Source organism: Haemorhous mexicanus, chromosome 23, assembly GCF_027477595.1.
Source record: "Haemorhous mexicanus isolate bHaeMex1 chromosome 23, bHaeMex1.pri, whole genome shotgun sequence".
NCBI classification, from domain to species: Eukaryota; Metazoa; Chordata; class Aves; order Passeriformes; family Fringillidae; genus Haemorhous; species Haemorhous mexicanus.
The window spans coordinates 4,436,544-4,458,524 of record NC_082363.1 but is presented as its reverse complement, the minus strand read 5'-3'; the positions used below and the strand labels follow the sequence as shown (position 1 = coordinate 4,458,524).

Here is a 21,981-nt window from a genome sequence, read left to right as displayed (position 1 = left end):
AGTTTTTTTAGCTTACTCTTTTTCTACCAAAAAATGTGTGTGTTTACTGGAAACCCTTCAGCTCAGGGCAGAGTTGGCACCTTCCTGTGTGCACGATGGGTCATGAGCCTCTCTGACACCACCAGATCCCTGCCCGTCAGTGTCACCATCATATTTTCTGGAGAAATCCTCTTTGCCCAGGATTTCTCTCCTGGGAAGCTGAGAAGCCTCAGAGAAAAAGGAAAACAATATTATCTCATTTGCTTCTCCTGTGTTTTGCTGCTTTGGAATGTGGTTGGAGATTGTTTATCCAACATGTGAATTGTTTTTTCTTAATGACCAATCTCCATCCAGCTGTGTCAAGGCTCTGGAGAGAGTCATCAGAGTTTTTCATTATTATCTTTTAGCCTTCTGTCTGTATCCTTTCTCTATTCTTTAGTATAGTTTAGTATAGTATTCTTTAATATAATATAGATAATAAAATAATAAATTAGCCTTCTAAGAACATGGAGTCAGATCATCATTTCCTCCCAACAATGGGGGACTCAGAAAATACCACACGTCAGTCTGTCCCGTGCTTTGTGGCCATGTCCTCTCTGGCTCCTGTGCATGAAGACAAACAGCTTTGAAGCACCTGCTGGGCAGCACTGAGTGCACTGAGGGAGCTTCTTCCTCCCTGCTGTCCCTGTCCCTGTGCCACTGGCTGCAGCACTGCCTCTCGTCCTCCCCGCGGCGGCTGGGACGTGGCGGGTGAGATCAGGTCGCCCATGTGCCACAGCTCTGGGCTGTTACGTGCTGACATTAAATATTGAAGTGTCTGAGGAGCTGCAGTCACGTAGCATTGGGTGGGGAGTGTGTGGTGGCTCTGCCATCATGCCTGAGCCAGGAATGCCAGGCTGAGTGGTGCCACACTGGCACGAGGCTGAGGGAGCAATGGGAACATCCTTGGTGGCAGTTGTCTGGAGATGGTGGAGCTGCTTGTGTCCTGTCTCTTGCAGCTCACTGAGCTTCCCAGCTGGTGGCTCCCTGGTGCATTTGCACTAATAATCTGAACAAACTGCCAAGTGCAAAATAAAAATAAATGGGCACCTAGATAAAATGCTTTCAGCCCAAGCAACCAAGGCTAAACTAAACACAGAATTATCTGACCAAGTTAGGATAAAACACAACTTGAGTGATTTGAATGTTAAATAATCTCATTGCTTTATGGTGTGATTCCCTGAGATGGTCAGTCAAGCTTGTTCTCAGCAGTGTGAGCGCTGGGCTCAGTCCTGCAGGCACTCAGAGAGGGAAAGTCATGTGCTGAGCATTGCCCTGGGATTGGCAGACACACTCAGAAGAGGAGCTGGATCCACACAGCTTTCAGTGATTCACCCTTTCCCTGCAGTGCTCACTCAGTTTATGCTGACAGCAATTTCAAAGCTGGGACAGAAGGGATGTGGGTCTGGGTGGGACATCCTGGCACAGGGGCTGGTGCCCATGGTGTGTGGTGCCCTTGCCCATGGAGGTAAACCTGGGTGGCCTTGGAGTCCATCTAGTGCCACCTGGCCTGGCTGGTGCTGCAGAGGGACTCGCTGGTGACGAGACTGAGTGTTTGTGTCACATGCATTTGTCCCTTGGTTTCTGTCACTTGCTGTGCAATCCCAGAGGAGCCAGGACCAGCCGGGGTTTCAGAGCCAGCTCTGTCTCGTCTGACCTTGCTGGTGCCATGCTGTCTTTTGTTTGTAGTCTCGGGCAAGAAGCAATGGGAAAAGGGTTTGATAGGAGACAAAAGCAAACAATAGCCTTGCTCCAAAGATACGATGAATGGGATATAATTGGATTTTTTTGTGAGGACATTGATTTGACCCTGTGAGACACAGAAAGAATCATTAGGGGAATTAACACGCATTAAAATGCAGGGTTTTATCAGAGGGCTTTTATTGTGCCCATAGTTTTGTTTTTAATTATTTAATGACTTTGTGTCTTCTGGTGATAAATCTATTTCTTCCCTCTTTTTTCAAAGGGAAAAAGGGTGTTGGTGTGGCAGCAGGGTACTCAGACCAGCTGCTGAACCCCAGCCCTGCCTGTGCCCTGCCTGTCCCATGTAGACAGGGAGCCACTGGGCAGAGGCATCTCGTGCAAAACTCTGATCAACCCCCTGAGCATTTTCCTCTGCAGAGCTGACACAAAGTTGTAGTTACAGAAAGCAGAACATAAAAGGAATGGGTTTAAGGGGGTTTTGCAGCAGAGAAGCACCTCCTCCTTCCCCAGTGTATATCTGTGGCACTGACTGGCAGCTTGGCCTTTCCTCTGCCCAAACATGAGTGGGCCAGGCCTGCAGAGTGGAGACCCATGTTCTGCCTTGCATGGGAGCCTCTTGTTGCTGCAGCTCCTCCAGTTGGTGATGATTTGGGATTAGGTTTTCACATGTGCCTGGCATGGTCTGGCAGGAAGGAGCAGAGTGAATGGGTAATGGGTAAGGCTGAGTTCCTTCACCTGAAATACTCTGGGTTTCTATGCCTTAGCAATGTATTTGTTCAGCCACAAAAGTTAAAAATGGCTTAATTATCCTTACAGCAGTTCAATTTTAGTAGGAATAGGCAAAATCTCAGACTAACCTGAACCCCCTAAACCATCTAGGCATTGAAGGGGCTTGTTTCTGTAAATGCTTGCTTGCCTGGTGCTGAGGAGAATGTGCAGGGAACTCCCAAGTGTTCCTCAGTCTCCCAGAGTTCATCTCACTGTACAGCAAGAGGTGACACTGGTTTGTGGCATAGTGAGCTGAGGACACACAACGTGGGATGGGTTGGGAATAGAGCTCTGCTGATTGCTGCACTTTTGGTGGAATTACTGCACTGGCTTTAAAAAAACCACAGAGATCTTTTTCCATATTTTCAGAAGAATTTTAGTTATTTAGCTCTTTGGTGGTTTTAGCCTGTTGGAAATCTGGGGTCAGACTTTTTGGCCATGTAGTGTCTAGATTCCAGCACTTGCATCTGATTCAGGTGCAGGTGCTATGAAACTGTGAGGATTGGGAAGGTCATCAGTGTCGGTGCTGGAGGTCTGCACAGGCTTTCTTTGATGCTGAGTTTTATTCAGCCATTAGCCACTAGCCAGAAATTAAAAAGAGGAGTTTTTGGAGCTTCATGTCCCTGCTCTGGCATCTGTGTGTATGGGGATCCCTTAAACCTGCAGAGACTGCCTTGGGAAACAAGGGGTGCATTGGTGGATTCCAGGAGAATTTATTTGCAGTGTAAACATGTTGGTCAGGAGTCATTAATATGACATTCACACAGCTCTAATAAAGTACATAACACGGAGATCTGGCACCGCCGCAATGCCCAGAGGACATTAAATATGAGTCTTAAAACCAAGAGTATTGGAAACAAGATATTTTTACGTCTCGTTTGGGAGTAATATAATTGCATTTTGTGGCTCTAGCAGATGCTTGGGCCAGCTGGTTGGAGAGCATTGTGGGGGTTTTTAGCTTTGGTACTGTAAGCGACAGCCCTTATATAGAGCTAGCTAAAAAAAAAATAATAAAAACACCTCTCCTGGTGGAAAGCCCTGGCACTGGTGTGTGTTGTGCTGTTGGGAGTTACAGCCTGGGGACAGTTCTGCTGCAGTGGCTCTGGAGATGATACTGCATGTGGTTTGGGGGTCTGATTTGAGGCATTTCTACATTGAAGGCAGTTTCACTGAACTTACTTGTTCAGCTTTTGCTATGCAGGCCCCTCTGAGAGGGCTGGGTGATAATTTTTGGAAGATAACCACCAAAACCCTACATTTTTCTGAGTATATCGCGGGGGGCTTATTTTCAGCACAGTCTCAGGAGTCTGTGGCCATCTCTAGATATCGCAACACTGCTGGTGTGGTGGCAGTTGTCACCTTGTGACCACCATGGGTTTGTACCCAGGAAATGGATGAATGTCTGTCCCGTTCCTCAGGCCTGTTTACAGGCACTGTCGTGAATTATGTCGCTGGTGCCGATAATTTCCTGCAAACAAATCGGTTCTGATCTGGAAGTAATCGCCCGTATCATTCCTGCAAGTGGGAGCAATGACTTATGTTGATGTCACCCGCTGGCTTTTTATGGCAACGATTAATAATTCAGTAATTCTCTCTGCAGTGATGCTGTTCTATTTATAAATATTTTATTTAGCTCCCTGTGTCCGTATTGTCGCTCCCCTCCCCTTTGCTTCCTGACGTCATACCGGGCTCTCGGCGATGCCGTGGTCACCACAGTTACCAGCAAATTCTCTGTGCTGGAAAAATGTTAATGCCTTTCCTCATTTGCATCTCTTCATTGTCCTGTTTAAGCCTGGCCTTGGTGGCGTGGATGTGAACATTTACTGAGTGCGCTCTGTCAGTCAAAACCCGATTTCAGCTGCAGCCTGGCCCCGGGGTAGGCGGCTCCATGTCTCTGTTATAAAACTTTCCAGTTCCCAGCACAGCCATGCAAGTAACTCTGTTTTCTTTCTGCATTTCTCTTTCAGGAAATTGCAGCTTATTTAATAACGTTTGAAAAGCATGAGGAGTGGCTAACAACCTCCCCCAAAACCAGGTAATGTTCTCCTGCTCAGCACATTGACTCTCTCGCGCTGATGACTTGACTCACTGATCAATGTCTTGACCACCAAGTGGAAACTCCCAGTCACGCCTGATGGCTTGTGACACCAAACTCTCATTAATTGCCTTAATGAGCATTTTATTGAATGAAATCGGATTGATTAAAAATGGAGCAGCTACAGTCTTGGCAGGTTAAAGTTTTAACCCGATTGCTCAGGATTTAATTGTATCCCTTCAGATGAGCAGATCTGAAGTCTCTGAGCAAGGTCGCGGGCTGTTTATCTTGACAGAGCTCCCTTGCCTCTAACTTTAAATAAATAAAAAAGCACCGGCCCCACCATGTACTGCCTGTTCACAGACAGGCACGGGGATTGTTTGCGTTCTGGTGTTTCCCTTGCTGGGGTTAAGTGTTTGATGGTGAGGAGGTCCCAAAAAGCTGCATTAACAGACATGTTTGCAGTTTATTATTCAGTAAATGTCATGTCTTCTTCGTGCTGCCATAAATGTTTAACTTCTCGCTCCCCTGGGAACCCAGACATGGAGTTTTGGCTGTGGATGTTTTCCTGCTGTTTCAGCTATGTTCTGGCTCCATACGTCTCACTAACGCAGAGAACGACTCTTGCTTTCTGGTCTTGCTGGGCTTTTGCTGTTTTTCTTTTTCCCAATCACCCCTTTCCTATTGCAGTGGGCTGGGCCATTGGAAGGAGCCTCCTGGGACCCAGGTGAGAGAAAAGCCTATTCTAGCATCCTGCATCCCAGCATCATCCGTTGCAGGAGCCGGTGCCGCAGGCGCCTGGAGCAGCGTGCTCCAGGTTTGGCATCACCTCCTGCTGCCATGAGCAGGGACAGAGGTCACAGTGGGACACGGGGAGCAGTGCCACCCTAACGAATAGCACAGATTGATTCCAGGTGTTCCGCAGCACTCAGCTGAAGAGAGGATGGACGTGGAGGCCTTCTCTGCACCTCTGCAGTGCAGCTGCAGTTGGGGCACACAGAGGACCTGCTTTCCATGAAATATGGGAACAAAAGAGCTGTGTTGTTTTACTTTTGTGGGCTTCCTCCCCCCAAGACTGTATATTTTTGTGACATTGGTAAGTAATGCATTTGCTTGTTGTATTAAAATGTGTAGCTCCTAGGAAGGAGGTGTGGGAAACCCAATTGTTTTTTCAGTGGTTCTCCAAGACCTGGAGCTGCCATGGTGGTGGAAAGGCCCTGAATGGATCTTTCCTGCTGGTAGCAGCTGTGAGGCTCTTCTTGCCTGCAGAACAGCAGGTAATTCAGTTAATATTAGCAATAGTTTTTTCTGGGTTGGTAATCCCAGTTTCAGAATTAATTTAAAATAATTTCTGGCTGAGCCTTTGCCAGAGAAGCCTTTTAAGGGGTCAGAAAACACATTAACTAGTCTGGCTCTACATGGTACCATTAATGATAAGAAATTATAAATGTTTTTGTAGCAGCATCTTCTGATTTTAAGAGCTTGGTTTGCTAAAGGCAATGCATGAAAATAATTTTCTGATGAACATTTCCTTGTGGCTGCAGCTCTCTCCACAGAGAGCAGCAGACACATTTCCTTGCCTTCCTCTTGTGTGTTTACACTTGGAAGAAAGAATGTCCCAGGAGAAGGAAAGTTGTGACATGAGTTCAAGGTCCTTCTGAAATTGTTCAGTTCGTTTTCTATTTTTTTTTTTAATATAAAAATTAATTAGAAGAGTTAAATGCTGAGTTGCTACAATCAGGGCTCCCGGTATTACAGAATTAATGACATCGATTTGGCACTGAACTGGAACACTCCCCGTTCTTTGTTTGCTGCTGTGGGTGCTACTAATTTCATCTCACAAAATTAATAAAAATTAATTGCACCACTGACACACAGAGAGTTTCCTAATACGATGATGTATAGTGTGCTGTGAGGAGTCACTGCTGGAGGGACGCCATGGGGGCTCTGGGCACGGCTGGTCACTGCCTATGGGAGCTGGTGCAGCTGTGGGCAGAGGGCTGAAATTGGTGATGGGATTTTGGTGCTGTCCAGATCAGTGAAGGAACTGCTGCAGAGGGTCAGGCCAGGCTGGGCTGTGATGCCTCACAGGTCTCTGAGCTAAGGCAGAACTTGGCAATGAGGAATGAGCTGGTTTGGAGCCAGGCTTGCCATTCTGAATGTTTTCAACTCTTTCCCAAACAGAGTTTCCCATGTTTACAGCACGGATGGATATTGCTTTAGTCATGGACATGGAGGGGAGGCCCTCTTGCCATTGAAGGAGCTATGACAAACCTTCACAAAAGGTCCCTAATCTGAAACTTCTTGTTGAACGACTCCAATTGACTGAATACACTGATATAAATATACTGGAGCATTATTACAACAGTCCTTTGAGCGCTCCAGTTGATCAACATAAATTAGTGAGTACACCTCGCAAGCAGCGACCTTGAGGCTGCCTTGGGATGGTGTTTGGTTCCTTGATGATGTGCTGGGTAATCCGCAGCGGGTGTTCCGGCAGCGGGGCGGGGGAAGTGTTCTGCTAATGCAGCAGGGCCAAGTGGCTGACATTTCCAAGTTTAAATGCAAATCACGATGACAAAAAAAAATTACTTGACATTTATATATCAAGTAGAACTTAATTGTTATTTACTTTGGAATTTCAATGACAAAGTTAATTTTCTGAGTCCAGGAGCATTCTGCCAGAGGAAGATGCTTTGCTTCTCTGTTTCCAGGTGCCTTTTGTCATTAGCATTTGTACAGTATTTTAAAAATATTCTTGAGCGATCCGAGGTGACGTCACTATTTCACAAGTGGGCCTCAGGCAATGGAAAAGCCTTGGCTGTGCTCAGAAGCTGCAAGGTCAGTTTTCCATCTGGGAATGCAGTTCAGATGTGTTTCTGCCCCTTCCTGCTTCATGTCTTGGAAAGGACACAGGGGGATTGCTGGGGGGACCAGCCCTACTCCACAGTGAGAGCAGGTTGGGTGCAGTCCCTGGAGTCTCCCCACCTCCTGTCCAGGTGCCCATTGCCCAGGAAGCACACCCTCTGCCTTACCTGTCCATCAGTCCAGCGTAAGGAACATCCCCTATCTGGGATATCAGAGGCATTGTAAAGAAAAGTTAGGATCTTGCAGTATATTAATTTTGTATGAAATAATTAATAGTAAAATTAATTGAATTACCCTATTTTCAGGTAAAAAATAGGGTAATAAATATTCATACCTTACATTATTAAGGGAATTTCCATTTCCTATGTCGTTAAAGTGAGATTAGGTAAGGTTGGGTTTAAATGAAGATTGAAAACAATTGTGCTTTGGAATTAATTCACTGTGTTAGGCCATTACCTTGTGAGCCTTCTTTCCAGTGTGCTCTGTGTGAGAGCTGTCCCATTGCATGGGTGGATGCTGCTGCCAGGATGTCCTGGCTACTGGGAAATGAGACAGAGGCTCCCCGTGGAGGAGAAGCTCACGGGAGCTGGAGGTTGTGGAAAAGCAACTGCCCAGAGCTATGATTGGTGGCAAAAGTTCTGTCCTTGTGCTTGTTGCAAATAAAAGACCTTATTTAGACTTTCAAGGCACGTTTTAAAGGTCCTGCTCTCTCATATGGCTCATACTCTCCGTAGGATCCAGGACCATTAACCTTGCCTGTGGGCAGTGCTGAAATTTGGGTTTTCTGCTCGTGCTGCTGGGAGCTCTGCTGGCATGTTTGGGGTCACATACGACCTATTTTCCTCTGTCGAAGGCAGCGTGTGTGTGCTGTCAGCACTCCTGGCTCAGGATGCTGCTTGACATAATCCCTGCTAAATGTGGCACATCTCTCTTTACACTTTATAGATTTCATGACTCTCAACACTTTTTTCTCACTGCTTTCAGTATTTCCTTCTCTTTATTGTCCCTGCAGAGAATCAACAGTGCACAGATGGTTTTAAGAGCCCTTCGTTCATATAGATTTTTAGCTGCTGTGGTCCAGGGGTGTTGAGACACCAATAATGAATTCTTTTAACAGCTCACCATGTTGATTGTAAAGTGACCTAAGGTCAGAGTTGCTGAGAGCCATCCAGATGCCTGGCCTGACTCAGGCAATGGTCTTCAAGTATTCCCTCCAAATTCTTCCCATGGCAAATCCAGCCTGGTGTGTGCTGGTCCTCTGGGAGAACTGGTTTCCCTCTGTATTCAGCTGGCAGCTCAGAAGAGCTGTCACAGCAGATGTCACCGGCCAACTTGGACAATCAAGGCTAGAAGTCTGTGTTTCTGTTGTGGATTCACTTGGCAGAGAGGCTGAAGGTTGGCTCTTCCAGCCCACCAGTGGCTCTGCAGCCCCTGTGCATGGTCACCAGCCTTGGGCTTTCCCACATCTCAGAGGGATACCTGCCAGAGATGGTGGCTCCACAGCTGCTCCACGCACACAAACACCTGCCCCCACTGCCTGGCTTTGCAGGCACACAGGGCTGGGGTGTAAAGGCTCCTTCTCCTCTTCATGTGGACTCACAAGAGTCCTGCAGCATTGCCCCTTGGAGGAGAAGAGAACTCTGGAAAACATGGAATAGTTCCAGAAAGCAATTATCTGATAACAAAGCAGTGAAATCACTCAGCAAACCCATCTGCCTGCAGCAAGGCTTGGTAGGTTTTTCTGTCAATGGGTCTGCCCAAGGAAGACAATGGCTTTGGACAACACTGACATGGAGTATTTGGCAGGCTCTGTTCTTGATCCCACGTGGGAGGATCTTAGGGTTGAGGAGGCTGCTTGGTGTATGTGAGCCCCCTCTACTGGGCCTGTGATTGGGGGTTCCCAGGGTGAGAGGCAGATCAATGAGGAGCTGTCTCTGTCCTGGGTAGAACAGAGAAGAGGAAAGAGTGTGCTGGAAGAGCTGTTGGGCTGGGCTTCTGATGGTCACACCCAGACCTGGCAGACAATTCCATTGTCCAGCATTCTGTGCTTCCTGTTGAAGGGGGCTGTGAAGGACAGGGCTTGATGGCTGCTGTGGAACCACCTTGGACCTGCCCTTTCCTGGGTCATATGTGCAGGCTGCAGAGTGGCAGAACACCTACTGTTTGTTCTTTAGGCTGTTCTAAATGGCAACAAAATGAGGCTTTGTTGCATTTTAAAGATTTTTACAACTTAATTTATATTCTCATATGGCACTGAAGAACCTTCTTTTGTCCAGGAGGTAAGATATGCAGAAATAACCTTTAAGTTGCTCCTAATTGACCCTTAATGATATTCTGTTGTTTCTTCCAATACATTCCCTATGTCAAAAACACCATCCAGCAACAGCTTGTTGCATCTTAATGGCTGCAAATAGCAACTGATGAAAAATAAAAATTTATTTGGGATCTTTATTTATGGACAAAGATTTTTCCATCCAGGAAACCTGGCCCTGAGGTTGGAGTGCAGGCTGAAGTAAGGCACCATGACCATCTTGGGCTGGCAGGGATTGGGCCCCCTGAGCCCAGGGCAGAGGGTGCCCTGTGCCAGGGGGTTGATGCTTTGATTTCATGATGGGGACAGTGTCTTATATGACAAGCACAGTGTTATTTAAGTTGCCCATTGGAATGTTAGCTGGTAACATGGAACTGGGGGGAGGATAATTGTGCCTATGTATGCAGAGCAGCTGGAAGCCTCCCAGAGGATCTGCTGCTCAGCCTGGAGAGGAGAGATCGGTTTGTGTTGTGGTTGTTGGAAGATGAGGAGATGCCTGCAGACGTTGAGGTTTTCCTTTTGGTGCTGAATAAGTGTGTGTAGGCAGTGAGCAGGCTTTGCTTTTGCTGTGGTGTGAGGAGTAATTGCTTGGCAGGCACAGGTGCTGTAGGTGTGCATTGACATTGTAGTGAAACACTGGACAAGTGTGTGATTCTGCTCAGCCCAAATGTGGAGCAGTTGGTGGGTGAGCAATAATGAAGCTGAGAGCACTGATACAGGTGTTCAGGTTTGAATTTTTCTTCTTTTTCTTCCTAGTCCTGAAAACACAGATTCACAACAATCTGGCAGAGATTCTCCTCAAGTTACACTTGGTTGGCGTTCTTGCTATGCGCACTGTAACAATACTTTAATATAATTAAATTTTAAATTCCGTGTAGAATCTGGTGGGTAGGCAGATGTACCGGTATGTTAAACTTTATGTCACTTAAAAATGGTTCTCAAGTACATCAGAGGGAGCCCAGCCAGCTGTAAAATGATCTGCTTTATGACGCTGCTTTGCAGCTTTGGTGTCTGTGTTTTAATTACAGATGTACCTAAAGTCTCACACCCTTGGATAACTCTGATGGGCCGTTTTGTTTCCTGTAAGTTACTGACAGGATGTAAAGTGACATGGGGGAAGGTGCTGCCAGGGTTTTCCAGAGCTGCTTTTGTGAGAGAGTTGAGTTCTGACTCGTGCTGCAGCAGCTTTGTTTGCTGTAAACAGACAGTGCAGTCTGCTGCCCGGGGCTGCTGCACCTGAAGTGGCATCACCAGGATGACAAGTGGTAAAAGGGGTTTTAGGAGCCTCCTTGCAGCTCTGGGCAGCTGGGTGTGTTGGGACTGGTGTGAGGAGTGGCTTTGTGGCTCCAGGCAGGTGGGCACGTGTTAGGACTGGTGTCAGGGCGGGTGAGCATCTTCCCCTCTGCAGCCCCTCTGCCTCCCTGGCTCATCCCCAGCACCTACACCCACCAGCTACCCACCAGCCGAGATGAGCTTTGCCCACATTTGTTCCACAGTAAGTGGAGGCAGTGGCTGGGCTCAGTGCAGGATGAAGATTTCCAGTGCTGTGAAGTGGGAATCTTGTTGCTTGGCAGGCAGAAACCATTAATGGTGCTGTTTCTGGAAATAAAGAAGTGGCCTCGTCCGGAGGCATCCCACGTGATGATTTGCCAAGTTGTGCAGCATGATTTATGCCTAGCCGTGGGATTATTGTTTGCTATTGATTCTGAGGGAGATGAAGCATCAGTAAAAGCCCATCAGAAGCCTCCCAGTGGAATGTGAGAGCTGGAAGCTTTCCTGACAGAAATCCTGTTGCCTCTTTGGTGGTGGCTTGAAACCCTCTGCCCAGCCAGTCTCCAAGCATCATCTTGCAGTCCTTTCTCCTTTCAGCATTGCCTGTCTCTGTCCAGCGAGGATGTACTTGGTGCTGCAGGGAGGTGTTGAGCTGAGAGGTACTGGTGGATCCCTTAGGTATCCTCTGGCACCCTCTGCTCTGCTTCCAGCAAACAGTAGCCGTGTCACTCCCTGTCCTTTGTCAGAGCACGTGTGATTCCTGTTGCCATCAGTGAGAGTGAATTGTGTCCCTAGTATTATTCCTGTATTTATTTTGTAAATGTCAAGGATAAACTAAATTAAGACAAATAAGGCTGTTCCATTTCACTGTTCAATTTACAAAATTTTGATGAAACCAATAACATCTGTCCTGGTTCCATCTTTTGGCCAGCTGAAGGTGGCTGTGGGTCTGACAGCTCTGCTCCACCTGTTCCCCAGCAATGTTTACAGACAGGGGATGTACAAGTGAGCCATTAAGCCATTTGGTTCTGCCTCTGCTCTGTCTGACTCTAGTAGAGGAGCTGAGAGGGTGATGTGGCTGACAAAGAGCTCCACCCTCACATCTGGAATTGTTGTGTTGCCTTAAGTGCTGTTGTAAAAGGCGAGTGGTGGTGAACACGTTGCTGTGGGTTGCAGCGATGCAGCTGGGTGGAAGTAAAGCCTTAGTGGGGTTTTCCTTGTCTGCAGCCTTCCCTTCTCCTGCTGGTCCTGGAAAGGAGAACTCAGGTCTCCTGGTTTCCTCAGGAGAACCTGGACACCAATGCTCATTATGAAGAGTCAGGTTTTGGGTGCATTCCTCTCCTTGGATGTGGGTCTGAGGACCACAGCAGCATATGGAGCATCCCTGCTGTCACTCTGTGCCCTCTGGAAGGTGACCATTTATTTCTCATCAGTCGAGCCTCTTGCACAGCAAATGGGTCATGCAGGGGAGATCTTCTTGCTGGATAAGCAATTAGGTAAAATAAACTACTCAGAGGACAAATTATGCAGGACTCTTGCCCTGTAACAAATGAATTAATTGACTTTGGTATTTGTGGGATGTTCCCACTATTTTATTTAATTCTCTCTGGCTAAAGGGCTCCTGTGTTTCCCCCTGGTCTTATGCTGCTGCAGTGAGTAAACAGGGTATTAGGGGTTGATTTACACAGTTGCAAGCAAAGGAAGCAAAGTGATAATTGTGGGAACCTTTCCACATTTCCTTAAGAGAGACAAAACCTCTGTTAGCAGCATGTCCAAGAGTCTCTGACCTGTTTCTCTGGGGTGCCATCAGTTCTCTCTGCAGCCTCACAAAGGTCATTCACAGCAGCATGGCAGCACAGCATGGGCTGGAATCATGACCTGCACACAATTGCAAGGGCTTTGGAAGCACCAGCACCAGTGGGGCTGCTCCTGGAAGCACAGTACAGTCAGGAGCTGAAGTGGGCTGGTGCAGGCCTGGGGCTGTGTCTCTGTGGCAGTAAGTCATTTTGAAGGCTTTGTCTGGATCTTTGGAAGCAGTGGCCGCTGTAGAAGTGTTATCTGGGATATCACCTGGAGCAGCACTGCAGGAGGATTGCAGGTCCTGGCCCTCAGCTGGGCTGGTAACCCATGAAACCATTGGGCCAAGTTGCTTGGTTTATTTACAGTAATTAAATTAAAGCTCTGATACAAATCTTTGCTGTGTAACAGGATTTGTCAACAACTAAGAAACTATGACACTGTTGGAACAGTTGCCAAGAAAATATTCCACGTTTAAGGTGACATTGGGTTCACCAAATAGTGCCCAGTCCCAACTCCCAATGCCAAGGTGGACCGTGGCTCTTCCACTGTTCAGCTTCTTAATTCCACTCTGCAGTATTCAGGCAGATGCCTCAGGCCAGGGATGGTAACACTGGTGGTGACGTGACGTGGGGACCTGTCTCCCTGCTCAATGGCATTTGTGATCCCAGACAGCTTTAGAAGACCCAACCAGTGCTAAACTGTGCTGCAAACTTTTTTTGATAAACTGTAGCCTTTGTGAACAGTGCTAGCCAAGAGCAGGGCAGTATTTTGTGCTCTGCTATAAATTTAGGGTATGAAAGATTTGCAGGATTTTATAATTGCAGCTTTGTGTGCTTTCTCTGCCTCCTCTTCTCCCACTGGTTTTACTCCCAGGCTTTTCCAACTTCTTCTCATGTCTGGTTTCTTTTCCTCTTCAGTCCTTGCTCTCATCTCCTCAACTCCTTAAATTTATAAAAAAGTCACTTCTTATCCTGCACAGATCCCAGATCTGGAGGGGCTGTTATATTATTATTACAGCTTCCTCTAGTCTGCCCACCTGCCTTTACCAAAATCCCTGGTATTGGCTGAGGTAGTATTTGGTCACAGCCAGAGGCATGTGCAGGTGGGAAACCAGCCCAAGCAGGTGATGTGTGGACACAGTCCCAGTGTTGTAGTTTTGTTGTGCCAGAGTGGGCAGTGGTTAGAGAGGGGTTCTGCCCTTAGGAAGGACTTGAGGGCAGTCTGGGTAATGTATGAAAAGGATCAAATGAGTAGGGTTTGGTTTTCTTCTTCAGACCATGTAGTTCATAGGGGAGCTAACATTTAATCCAAGTTTCTTGCCAATAAAAATTTGGTGAAGTGTTGAGTTTGTGAGGGTCCCCAGGACGAGGTGAGAGATGAGAATCTGAGAAGGCTGATTTATTATTTTATGATACTTATATTACATTATATTAAAGAATGCTATACTAAAATGATACTAAAAAAAGGATACAGACAGAGGCTTAACAAGAATAATAATAAAAACTTGTGACTGACTCCTCAGATTCTGACACAGCTGAGGGTGATTGGTCATTAACTAAAACAATTCACCTGAAACCAATCAAACATGCACCTGTTGGTAAACGATCTCCAGACCACATTCCAAAGCAGCAAACACAGGAGAAGCCATCAGATAATTACTGTTCTTTTTCTTTTCGGAAACTTCTCAGCTTCCCAGGAGAAGAAATCCTGGTGAAGGGATTTTTCAGAAAATAAGACAGTGACAGTGAAGTTCTGGAAAGTGGAAGTCTTGCATGGCATTAGCACAATTGCAGCATCTGACTCGTTGCAGGGACTAGATGAGTCTCCACTTGGCACCTGAACAAGTAGGTTTCAAACATGCCAAGGATTTGACAGTTGCATAAGATCACAACTGGTGGGAGGGAGGTGAGAGGAAAGCTGTGGAGGCCGTGCTTGGATTCAGGCAGCCTGGGGAGAGGCCGGGATTCCCAGCACGGTGCTGGCAGGGCATTCTGTGGGAAGCATCAGTGTCCATCAGGGAATGCTTCATGTCCTGGGATTTGGTTTGGGGGAAGCTGAGTGCTGGGCCTGCTTCAGTACCGTGTTCCCATCTCGTGCTTCTCCTTTGGCAGCTGAGCTGAAATGTCCTTGTGAGAACATTGTCCTTGGATTTAAACTAATCAGAAAAGGTCATGCCTTCCCTGCACCAGTGTGTAGGGAGCAGTCACCCCTTGGCTGTTCTCTGTCAACTGAGCTAAGAAAATAACAGAGGTAAGAGGAAAAGGAGGGTTTTGATCAAAGGAAATTGGGCAAACTGACCCAGTGATGCTGGGTGCTGTGCTGGGTTTGGGGACAGTGAGTGTGGCTTTATGGCAGGGTGACACAAGGTTTGTTTAAAAGAGCAGTTCGTGCTGAATTGTAAGGTCACAAATTAGGGCATGATAAAAAAAGGATTGGCTGTTAACAAGAGTTGGTTTAGGCTAAATTAATCTGAAAATGTGTAATTTCATCTGAACTAAAAATACTGGAATGTAATTAAATTCCAAAGTAGGATGAGCTGAGAGGGTGTAAGAAAAGATAAGCATCAGAATAAGACAATAATTGAGTTTGTATTGTAAACACATTCCTGTAGGAATTTGGGATTTTTAAACTGCTTCATTAGAAATTTTAAGTCGAGAGTACTTAACAGCTTGGGAATGTTTTGGAGAAGTGGTTGACTACTTTTATGTTTGTCTGTGTTCTTTGTTTGCAGGATTTTCTATATTTGGGGTTAATTTTCTCTTATCAACTACTAGTTTATTAATAAGTCTGAAGGGGTATAAGGCTTAAATTAGAAAATGTGTATTTGCATGTGAAGCTGATTGTTTTGTGGACTCATGTTTTTCATCTCATTTTCCCTAAAAATGGAATCTTTAATATATACAATTGATAAATTAGGTTAGTACCATAAAAACACTGGTAATTGTGAAATGCCTCACATGAAATACTGAAGCAAATATGTTGTCTTTGTTCTGTGCACAAGTTACTTGCTCAGTCCATCATGTAGGAATGAGCCAGGTCAGGTCATGCTGTGCCATTCTCCTGTCACTCATGGCAGTTGAGGAGCCAGTGTGTGAAGGAGAGCTCATGGCTAGGATGAGTGGGGTATCATCTCAACAGATCAGTGAACACTGATTTGAACACTAATCAGCACAATACCTGCTTGTCAGGCTGTTTGAAAACCACTACAATTGATGGTTTGAGACTCCTTTCTCTGGTGCCAGCACCTGTGCAGCGAGTGCTGGATGGGGGATGGAAAAAATGGGTGCAGCCATGCTCTCAGCTTGATCCAGGCCCCAAACACTGCAGGGAAGGGAGGTGATGAATGGAATTTAGTTCCTCTTTGGTGATACTGCACAGCCTGCTCAGCACCAGCACCTTATGTTACAGAGTTATGTAGTTTTTTGCAAAAAAGTTTTTTGCGGGAGAAATGCAGACAGGTTTTCTTCTTATTGACTAAAAAATACCCTTAATTCTGAAAAATTACTTTGTGGATCTTCATATTTCACAGACTATAACTAGATTACTACCTTTTACTGGAATACTTTGTGTTAATGAAGACCGATTAGAATTACATAATAGATTTCCTCTAAAGAAGGCATTATGTGGTTATTTTTTACTGTCTGGCATTCTAGTTAATTGCCTTGTCATCATTAATTGATGGGACTAAATTGATATAAATAAACAGATTATATTTGTGAGGTTCATTTGAAAGAGAGGAAGGGCTGAGAACAGGCTGCTGCAGGGTATTCCAGCATGTGCCTTGTCAGTGCCTGTTGAAGAGAGGCTTGGTCAGTGCCACCACTTGTGAGCCCATTTGCCCTCCTTCTCTGGGACTGCTCACTTTGCCTGGACAGGGCTGGGGTTGCTTGTGTTGCCCCATCTTAAAGCTGACCTCAACAGCTGGCTCAGTCCAAAGCTTCAACCCTACAAAGAGCTGATGGTCCTGGCTGTGGACTTAGGACAGGCATCCCAATCAGCCCAGCTTCTGTCTGGGACAGGTTGAGCATCTCTGGTTTCCAAGTTAATCCAGATTTATGTACATAGTTGCTATTAATCAGGAATCAATGAAGTCCCAGCAATCGATGGAGTCCAAGGCAAATCAGCATTTTTAATTGAATTGCAATATTGCAAATGATGCTTTTGCCTGGACAGAGCGAGCTGGTGGTGGCTGTGGAGCAGCAGTGTCCCCTCTCCAGCCCTTTCCTTAGTGCTCTGCCCATCTTCTGCTGGGCCTGGCTGTGCTGATGGGGGACAGATGTGTTACTGGACCACAGCTGGGCAGTTGCTCCCTCCCACACCAGCATCACCAGTTCCTCCAGTCTTTGCTGTTTTGCTGCTTGCAGTGTTAGAAGTTCATCAGCTGTTGAACAGCATTTACGATTTGGAGTGGTTCTCAATTTAAATTTATAATTATTTATTATTATTCAATTTTCAAATATTTACAGATTTTTATAGTGTCTCAAGTCATGAGTCAAGCTGCATGCTGTTAGCAGAGGGAGAACCCTTTTTCTTCCTCAGACCTCTGCTCTCCTCCCAACCCCAGTGAGATTTTTCCCAATTACCAGCAAAGCCCACGTGGCTCCCACCAGCCTCAGTGCTGGGGAGGTGACACCTGCCAGAGCCCAAGGACGTGGTTCAGGTATATCATGGCAAATTTCCCTGGTATTTGGTGTTTTGGACAAAGCCCACTTTGACACAATCATGGAAACCTTGTTAGCCTGGAGCTGGTGTTGTTACAAGTGGGGAAATTGAACAGGAAGAAAGTTAACTAAATAAATAGAATTTTTCTTCCATTTTCTTCCTTCCCCATAAGAATGCAGCAGTGTTTGTTGCTGCTGCACTGGGAAGTGACCAGATTTAGAGCTGAAGTACCACCCTCAGGAGGAGGCCATCTCGAAATAAGTCTTTTAAAAGTTAATTGGAGCCCTTGGTCCTCACTGTAACAATCTGTGTCCATGGAGAGAGCAATTGATAAGGCAGAATGGCTGCTGACACCTGGGGGCTGGAGCCCTTTGGTCTGTGTGAGCACAGAGAGGGAATGGGGCTCTCCTCGGTGCACCAGTGGAGATGGTGGTGATTAATCTGAAAATAGTTTAAAGCATTCATGAATTGTAAGAATTAATTCCCAATAAATCAAATGGTAGCCCCATGGGAGTAGGGAAGAGAAATAAATGAGGGCTAAAGAAATTGATAAAAATCCTTGAGCAATAAAGAGATGAATGCCAGTTCTTTTAAAATTATATTTAAATGAACAAAGTTGATTTAACTGGCTTTTTTCATACCTTGTACTAAGATTTAGTTCTACAGCATGACATTATATCAAGAAATAATTTGCAGAAAGACTTTTTAGCATTTCATGTGCATTCCACTTAATGACAATTTTAATATTCTGTCTTTGGTCCTACATCGTTACGGGGAGGCTTCAACTGCTCGGTGTGCTGAGGAGTTCATAAAGATTGTTTCTAATTTCTTTTTCAAGTCTGTTACAGAGTTCAGAGTGATCAACATGTGAATTATCATGTTGCTGAGTAAAATGTGGGGAAAACTATTGTTAACTGCTTGAACTAAATATGCAGCTTTGGGACAGTGCTGTTTCTGGAAGTATCTTCCTGCCTAGGGAGCTCCAGACAAGGTGCTGAACTGAGCTATGTCACTGGGAGAGCAGAGCTCACCCACCTGGTTGGATAAATAACATATCTACTTAATTTTAACCTGGTTTGGGGGTGGTTTTTTGTTGTTGTTGTTGTTTTTTTTTAATCGGCTCTCAAAGGAATATTGTAATGATGGAATTCATCAGGCTGAGTAGCCATGATAGGCAGAAGTGCTGTGTGAGTCTTTTGTGGAGTTCACACTTAGGGGCCAGCTGCAATACACTTAAATGGCAGCAGAGTAAGTGGCTACTGAGAATCAGATCAGTTGTATCACTCTTATAAGTGCTGGCAGCACTGTTACCTGTTTTGTAGTGTTTCAAGAGCAAGGACACAGAGCAAAGACATTAATTTCTGACCCATTAGTGAGTACAGGTCTTAGCACAGAAGGAGTGGTGCTGGTCAGAGTTGTTATACTGAGGTGCTGGAGCTGCCCCATTGCTCTTGGTCTCTGCAGCCTGACAGGGATACCCACAGGGACACGGGCAAGGCTCTGCCTCCCCATCACTCTCAGCTGAAGGTGCTGTGCTTGGCACCTGCCTGCATTGTGCTGCAGGGACATCACTGCTGGCAGGATGGTCGGGTCCTGCCTCTGTCAGCAGAGCCCCAGATGTTCTAGGGATTCACTTCTGTACCAATGCACCATGCAAACAGAATATCTTGATGATGTGGTTTTTTGGCACCAGCATCCTGATCACTCCTTAAGTTGCTCCAAGGAGCTGCTTTCGGGGTAGGACTTGTCCATGAGTATCCCAGCCCACACCAAGGAGATGCCCAGCAGCTGTGTAGTGTCTGCAGCTTGTGTTTCAGCCATCAGAATTTATCCTGATCCTGGAAGGGCTTTCCTTGGCAGCCCCTGGCAGTTCTGAGCGAGGGCACAAAAGCCAACTTGGCACTGGTGTGGCTTGTTCAGTCCTGTTTGTTGGAGCCACAGGTAATTACTCCCATACTTAATGAATGACATTACTTTTATTGATGAACACAGAGGCTACATGCTGGAAAGAGGAGGTAAGGATTAAGTTTTATGGCCTACTGCTGCTATGAGAAGGAGCATCTAGACACCAATTAATGCCCCCTTGATGGGATTAGCCATTGCAGCTCTGGATAAAATTGCTACGTCTGTGACTTTCGACTTTAACTTCTTAAATATTGTAGATATGAAGAAAATTCACTTACATCTTAAATGGAAATGACATTTAATTCTAGATACAAAAAACTTGCAGTCTATTTACATTTCCTTGTGATTTATACCTCCTACTACATGGATAAGAAGACTTATCTGAAGTCTTTATTTCATCCCTGTCGAGTTCAAAGATCAGAAAAATTTCAAACATATAATCTGTGATTCCTTCAGTTGCTGTGCCAATAATCCCAACTTGAAGTGTGTATAGTGAGGGCTGTAATGGCAGCAGCCTCTCCCCATGAGATGCCATGGCTTTCCCGTTATGGTGAAGTCTGAATATCTACATAAAGTTTTTGAGGGGCTTTTCTTTGGTGTTTGGTCCCACTGGTGCAGGCTGGGCACACGCTGGGGTTTCTTTCAGGGCAAGTGTGAGTCATTGCCTGAGGGTCAAAGCCAAGCATTTATTTAGGAGGGGGGGAAAAAGTGATTGTCAAACAAATTTTTGTGTGATCTGCCAGTGTTACAGCTGTGGTGGACAAAATCCCCATAGTCTTGAAAACATTTGCTCATGTAAATATAATTTTAAAGCTTTTTGTCAGTGTGGAAGGGATCTACCTGTTACAGCATCTTCCAGGTGCATCCCTGGGCTGGTGGGTGATGCCCTTGAGACAGGGATTATGGCTCTGCCTTGGTCTTGGGTGCCTCCATCCTTACTGAGTCTGGGTGACCTCCTAAACCAGCATTGAGTGTCCAGGTATCTGCATGGCCAAGGGCAGGTGAGATGTCAAGGGCTGCAACTGCTTGAGATTCCTCTTTCAGTTTTCCATTTGGGCTTTAATCTTCTGATAAGCCATGGGTGCAGTGGGGGGAAATGTCAAGGTAAATGAAGATTTCAAGAGCAGCATTCCTCAGGGGAGAAATAACTTCAGTCATCAGATATTTTTCTTGGGCAGAAACAAGAAATAAGAGATGAGGTGTTTCTGAGAGCATGATGTCAGTCCTGACTGACAGTCCTTGTCCATCACTGCTGTAGTGTGAGGACAGTGCAGAGCAGAAGGAAATAGATTGGTGTTGATCACCTGCAGTGTTTGCTAGCCCCAGAGCTCTGCCTGCTCTGCTGCATGGCAGGGCATTAGCTGAGTGGGAGGCACCTTGTCACACTCACTCTTGGCTCTTCTCCCCATTCCCACACTGGCCTGGATGAAGACAGGTTCAAGGTATTTGCATTCCTAAGGAAACGAGGACAAGGATTCTGTGCAATGTTTTCTTGAAAGGCTGTCTCTTTTCATGTCTTCCTCCAGGACTCCAGCTTTTCCCAGCCAGTTTCTGCATCAGTAGGTTGCTCCTTTGGGAAAGCAGAAGTTAATTTCTCATTATCATGCATAGATGCAGAAGATGGAAGATAGTCCCCTCCTGTTGTCCCTTGGCTCCGTGCTAACTTTACAGCCAGAGAAAATATCATGCAGGTGAAAAATGGCATCATCCAGGCTGTTTGCAGGAGCCATCTCTCAGTGTGGTGGGTGGCAGGGATGGAGGGGGGTTGTCACCCAGGCACTGGGGGCAGCTTCTGCTCATGCACTGGTGAGGTACAGGGAGGGTCTGGTGTGTGGTACCTCTGCTTTATGGCAGCTGTATTAAACATCCATATGTGTCCTTTAAATATCCTCCTTGGATTGGAACTGGAGTAAATGCAGATGATACAATAAAAAATAACTCTTAGAGCCATGGCCCTTCTCAAGGAATGGTTCTGGCCGATTTTGCTCTGTTATCTTGAAAAAGAGACTCTTTTGGATTTGCAGTATTTGCAATTCCCTTTTGGCACCCCCAGCTCCTGAGGCAGTAGAATGTAGTTTTCATTAACTGATATGTCTGACATTTACCACATCTCGATGTGACAATTTAGAGGGAACTGGTTAAACTGAAAAGCATTTTTAATATTGCAGTAATATGATTAAGGGGGAATCTCTGTCCTTCAGGCCAGAGGGACCTAAATTTGAGCACTAATGGAGTGACAGATGAAGCATCAGTTGACCAAAACATCCTAATCTTAACTTGCTTTCTGTTTATTCCCTCTTTGCATCCTGGTTCCTGTTAACAAGAAGATAAGTAGGTTTAGATTCCTATAACCCAGGTGAGGGACTTAATCCAAAAGAAACAAAACCCACTCAGAGCAGGACTTAGAGCCAGAGGGCAGTATGCATAGCTGAGTTGGGTGCCAGATCCAAAATGACCTCTCTGGAAAATCGTCCCTGGAAATTCCGTTTCCTCTGTTCCTCCCTCTCTTTGTCTTACTGAGGGAAATTCTGGTTTATCCACTGGCCTGGATTACTCCTGAGCACTGTCAGGAGCCCTGGGTCGCCCCAAGCAATGAGCTCAGACCCACTGGCTGCAGGGGATGATTGTTCATGTTAAA

General features: G+C 45.9%; 1 protein-coding gene across 6 annotated transcripts in view; it reads left to right on the top strand.

Moving 5' to 3' along the window:
• Positions 1-21,981, top strand: part of CAMTA1 (calmodulin binding transcription activator 1) — a 242,332-nt gene that overhangs the window by 58,321 nt on the left and 162,030 nt on the right. For all 6 annotated transcript variants that reach the window (XM_059866816.1, XM_059866815.1, XM_059866809.1 and 3 more), the window contains one exon: positions 4,458-4,525. In XM_059866816.1, the coding sequence (XP_059722799.1) occupies positions 4,458-4,525 (68 nt within the window). The remainder of the gene's footprint in view (positions 1-4,457; positions 4,526-21,981) is intronic.